Source organism: Zerene cesonia, chromosome 9 (genome assembly GCF_012273895.1).
Source record: "Zerene cesonia ecotype Mississippi chromosome 9, Zerene_cesonia_1.1, whole genome shotgun sequence".
Lineage (NCBI taxonomy): Eukaryota > Metazoa > Arthropoda > Insecta > Lepidoptera > Pieridae > Zerene > Zerene cesonia.
The window spans coordinates 1,026,054-1,032,053 of NC_052110.1; the positions used below are offsets into that span (position 1 = coordinate 1,026,054).

General features: G+C 36.0%; 1 protein-coding gene across 9 annotated transcripts in view; it reads right to left on the reverse strand.

Annotated features, from left to right (window-relative positions):
* The window catches only part of LOC119829203 (uncharacterized abhydrolase domain-containing protein DDB_G0269086-like), a 42,657-nt gene that overhangs the window by 23,265 nt on the left and 13,392 nt on the right, over positions 1-6,000 (reverse strand). For all 9 annotated transcript variants that reach the window (XM_038351610.1, XM_038351611.1, XM_038351609.1 and 6 more), the window contains exon 2: positions 5,693-5,868. In XM_038351610.1, the coding sequence (XP_038207538.1) occupies positions 5,693-5,868 (176 nt within the window). The remainder of the gene's footprint in view (positions 1-5,692; positions 5,869-6,000) is intronic.

Sequence of the window (6,000 nt, forward strand, 5' to 3'; positions counted from 1 at the left end):
AAGAGATTCAATTGAAATCATGCGGGCGCTGCATCAATGTATTTTTATTACACTCAGCATTTTATCACAATGCGCTTACCTATTTCATCAAAAATTTCTTGTAGCGTTTCAAAATACTATCTCCTATTGTCGAATACACATTTGCGACAATAATTATATTGAATAATATTTAAAGGTGAACACATGCTTTATATGTTAAAATCATTTAACACATGCCGAGTTAAAGCTTTCAATTTTGGCGTCCTCATTGCATTTATATCTCTGTTGGATTTTGCATAAGATACGGAATCGTGCTAACATTATTTGCATGGTCAGTAAAATGTGATAATTGGTGCGCGTAATCAAGGCGCTAATTGGAGCCGCAGACGGCAACAAAATGCAGTTACGAAACTCATCAATCGCCCGGTTTTCTAGAAAGAAAGCTGATCGAATTCAACCGTTTGCGTTGTCTGTGGAATAATGAGTTTTTACCTGATGCACTTGAGTTATATTTGAATTATTCAAATTCATTTTTAAATGTGCTATTACAGAAGCTGTGTTTTGGCAACCAAATATTTCAACTGTTCACAAGGATCAGAAGCCACAAGTACCTGTGATGTGTGAACCTGGATTTTCTGTCCCTGGAGTTTAATGTAGCCAATATCATAGAGTTCATATTATTCTATCGAGTTTTAATCTTAATGTGTTAAATTACGTGACTCCACAGTCACGTGTAGTGTAGTGATAAAGTAAGGACATCGCGATCGACTTCAGTGAATGCAACAATATTTTCTTCCCCATACTTATCGTTGATAGCGAACCGTGCTTTATCGCCGATAGCATATCTCGAATATCAATAAATAAAAGATAAAATTTATAACTTCTTGCATGCGCGTCGTGTTATTCTCGGGTTATATATCTCAAGGTACTTAAAAATATAGAGCTGAAAAGTTCGTTTAAACGCGCTAATCTCGGAAACTACTGCATCGATTTCCGAAATTATTTCATTCGATATGATCTCTGAGAGTTATATAATACACTAGCTGCGCCCCGCGGTTTCACCCGCGTAAGTCCGTATCCCGTAGGAATATCGGGATAAAAAATAGATGTTGGCCGATTCTCAGACCTACCCAATATGCTTACCAAATTTCAGAGGAATCGGTCAAGCCGTTTCGGAGGAGTATGGCAACGAAAACTGTGACACGAGAATTTTATATATTAAGATGTATGATGGGCGAAGCCGACATGGACCGCAAGTATAGCTACATTTTATTCATAGTAAGCTTTTTAGCGCAAAACCACTTATTAGATGATAGATAAGTCACTACTATCGAAGCAACGGACACGTTTCATTTGAGATTTCAGTAATAGTTGTACTTTCAAATTCTATTTTATTACTCCCCTGTATTCTGCCTTAACATGTTTTAGATCGCTATATAGTATATATCATACAATATGACAGAAATATCAAGTCCATATCACGATAAATCATCAGAAAGGCTGCGGCTACCCTTGGCGCATTACTGACTCTTTACGTAACAATTCCATATCTACTGGTCTCCACAGTCGCGACAACATTCCGCTGCACTGTACTGAGGTTATTGCATATTTAATAGACTAAATAGCACACGTTTCCTTAACAATGTGATTGTTATTGTGCTGCAATTAAAATATTTAATACTGGGTTGTAACAAGGAGTAAACTGCAGGGCACATCAAAATCTCACATGCAAGTTTCCCAATTGCTAAAGGCTGCATAATTTATACTAGGCATTTTTTTTCTAGAATTTATCCATCAATTGAATACATGTACCTACAACATTAGTATTAAATTTTATTAATTATGTAAAGAAGACCCTTATTAATTAAAATGAATCATTAAAATTTATATCTAAAACTAGACAAGCAAATATAGGTGTGTTAAGAAAATGGCATGCCTACATTTTAACTCTAAAGAGGCTGGCCTTGTCGTCTCAAAGACAAAATTATTAACGCAACAGTTGACATAAAATAAGAGCATTTCTCCATTCACAAACAACTAAGTCAAGGGTTCTTTTGCGGAGGAACGAGGAACATCGTTTAATTGCCGCTTACGTTGGCTAAATAGAAGTGTTTTTAATATAAAGCTATATTTTCGTTATATTTTTTCATAAACTGTTAGGCAAATGCGACAATTTAGAATCCATTCAACATATAGAACCATTTTTCCTCTCACCATATAAAATAGGCATCTATATAAAGTGCTAACGAAATCATAATTTCGATAGAGACCTCCGAAACTTAAATGGAACTATCTCACACATTCTAGTTGAGCATTGAATACAAGACATCTATACATTAATAAGATTTCCTGGAACTCTCGAGAGCTTCATAAATTATCCCATCTCATTTGGGAATTAACCTGGCATTCCTATCAAGGACGGTGATTTTCCTCAAGGTCATTCCCCTACATAATAATTCTTCAATCAAGTGCTGTTCGGTTCAAGTATTGAACGCCCGCAGTCGGGTCATATCTTTGCTCTCTTCCCGTTGCCTTCATTCTTATATATTCCGCTACAGGTACAAGAAGACGAGTGGCATTACGTATCAAACTAAGTACATGTGATGCGACACCGGGGAGTGATAGATTTTACTATAATCGTATTTAATTAATGGACTTAGGCTTACTGATTACATAACACCTCAGTGTAGGCATTAAAATCTGTGTTATAATGTCATTTTCATAGTCAATGTATCTCTACGCTTTTCACACTGCATTAGATATATGTGTTACTAACAAGTTAAGATAGATACTGTTTGACATTTTACATTTGATACACAGATCAAGTTTTTTTGAGTTCTTTACTGAGTACCAACTGGCTTGGCCTAACTAGCATTTGACTTATTAAGCAGCGAAAAACAATAAAAACCTTTCAAAGTTAGAAAGCGTTTTGCGTCCAACGAATTGGGGCAAGTAACAAAATAACGGTGAAGATCTCATTCAAACCAATGTTTTTTGGTCAATGCGTCAAGAGCTGATATCTATATATTTTATATATACTATAGTCTATACTTCTCCTTCGCAATACTGCTACGCTACTAATAAATTATCTTCCATATCGACGATCTGCAGAATTCCATTCTATTCACCTCTGATCTCACTGCAGTCATATTTGAACGTAATGGCTATTAAGACCGAAACGCTTTGTATATAATAATTGTAGAATTCTTTAGATAATTTTAATTGAGTTTCAGTTCCGGTTTCGCGAACTTCGTCTCATTTCTTCTTTCTGAACTTAATTTGTGGGATCGATTCGTATCTATCAGTAAATTATATTATCAATACATAGTATAAAGTAAAGTCGCTTCCAGCGTCTGTTTGTATGCTTATCTTTAAAACTACACAACGGATTTGGATGGGGCTGTTTCAATAGTTATAGACTGACAAAAGGCAGATTTATACATATCTATAATGAGATCCATTAAACTACTCCGAATATAAAGCATGCGAAGCCGTGGGCGAAACTAGTTTTTTTTTTTTTTTTTTTTTTTTTTAATGTCATACCGGGCAACTGAGCTGGTGGTTCGCCTGATGGTAAACGATCACCACCGCCCATGAACATTCGCAGAGGCTCAGACCTCTGAAAATGCGCTGCCCGCTTTTAAGGGATATGGGTTTGAAATAACACGAAAAATTCTGCTCTTTTCAATAGCTTTATAACGGTTCCCGCTTCAGGGATCAATGCTTGGTCCAATTTTGTATTTCTTACATGCTTCAATACCCAAATATTTTATTTCAAACAATTTCGAGCCTTTTTCGAGCATTCAATAAAATAAAAACCTCTCAACGAGATCCCGTTACACTTCAAGACCGTTCGATGCGACTATCGTAAATTGAAAAATGTAATTTACATAAAAGCTACCGTTTACTAAGCGTCGTTATCATTAAATCAATGAAGCGTATAATTTTAGTGAATATTCGAGAAGTTAGAAAAAGCGAACAGACATTTTTTAAATTATTATTAAAGATGCATTCTATATTGTTTCGCTAACTGCTTAGTACTTAAATAAAAAACACAAATCGGAACTCAAATACTAACATGACAAAATTATGACGAAATATAATGAAATATTTCACAATTTTAGCGAGTTACCAATAAAGATAAAGCATTTTCCCGATTAATTACACGACGGCGATTAAGAAAACACCCCATAACATCCTTCTACCTACTCCAGCTCGACCCTGTCGTCTCGAATCACAGCAGTGTGTGTTTTTATAATTTAATAACAAGCAACTCATGATTCTATCACATTTAATAGCTTCACTTTCCAATTTTCTAATTTTCACTATCGTACGTAAACGCTATATTATAACTAGAGTAGAGAAAGTTGCACTTTACTGTATACGCAAAGGCCGGTGATATTGTAATGCTTGGCACAATGCACATTAATACAGCATCTTTAATCTCGAACGTGTTACTTTGTCATCGTTTTGCTGGTTTAGCGATTTCACATATATATACATGCCACTTTAAAAGACAAAAAGCATAAAATTCAATTATTAACAATCTAAAGTATTAGTACTTAATTATACTCGAATATTCAGATTCGACTATCAGGTGAATTGACAGTCTTTAAATTACATCAACTTGATAAAATTCAAAATGGAAAATTAATTTTATCATATTAAGGTTAATAAAACAGACCACACCGTTAACAATAATTCATATTTAGCTTTTCCCTTCTCACCAGAAAACAAAAGTTGGGCGCTATTTCCCATACTACAACAATGATTAGAGCTAATTTAGGTGCTAATCTTTCCCTATAGGCCAAAATTATAGCTCACACGCAGAGCGCAGAGTAACAAAACAACTTTGGAGTCTTTCATCAGTTTTAAATCAGATGTTTCATGCGCTATGCTATTATGCAGACACTGCCATCATTATAATCTCGAACTCACATCACCAGAATCATAACTCACGAAATTTCCATACAAATACCTAGGTATACCTTAAATACCTCAGGCATGTAACTTAATTTAGGCAAGAAAAGTGTTTAATTATACAAATCTTATAGAAAACATAAGAGTGGAAGCCTATCAAACACTTTTTATATGTCTATATCGATTCAAAGTTTATATTGTTAATGTATTGTCATTTTTTTAAGGAATAATGCGCATGGACACCTTACGGTCCACCACCTTACATTGCAACTTATAAACATCTATCGTATCCCTATTCGCTATCTAGATACCTGACAACTCAAAACACATTCTATTTGAATGAAATATAGGTCAAGTGTGATTAGGTACATGTATACTGGGTTACAGGTCACACAAGAATATCAGGGTCACTATCCTTTAATTTAACCCTTACCATACTTAATGTACCTTCATGGTGATGTTTCGTGAGAAATTAATGAGCGACAATTGATAAACATTGTTGATGGGCGAAAATTTGCCTGGAAACCTTGTTTAAATGTGGTCGTTCCTCTGATAGAAAGAGAAGTTTTCAAACTGACGTTCTAAACATTTTTGCTAAACAAGTATTTTTCATACATACGTGCCTGGCTTACCATAAAACAAAAACGCTGAATGTTTTATATGATCCTCCATACCTAATTGATTTTCGTGGACTCTGACCCCTCCCAATTTCGATACCTAGAACTTAACAAACACAACACAACACAGAGACCATAACTACTTCTCCCCAGCACATCCATCAGTAATTTCTCACCTGTTGCCGCCTGTCGTCGTCTCTCGCGCGCTGCTCCGCCTGCCGCTTCCTGCGGTCCTCGTCTCGCTTCTCGCGCTGCGCCTGCGCCGCGGCCGCGTGCGCGCGCAGCTCGTCCAGCCGCTTCCGCTGCTCGGCCTCGCGCCGCTCGCGCGCTAAACGCGCTCGGTCTAGGGCCTCTGGTGATGGAGATAACGTTTGTTGTAGAAAAAACGTGGGAAAGTGAACATAATATAATTAAAAAAACATAATAATTTTGGGCAAGTTTGTTCTAGATAACTAGAAGTCTGTCAGATAATCTACATGTCATC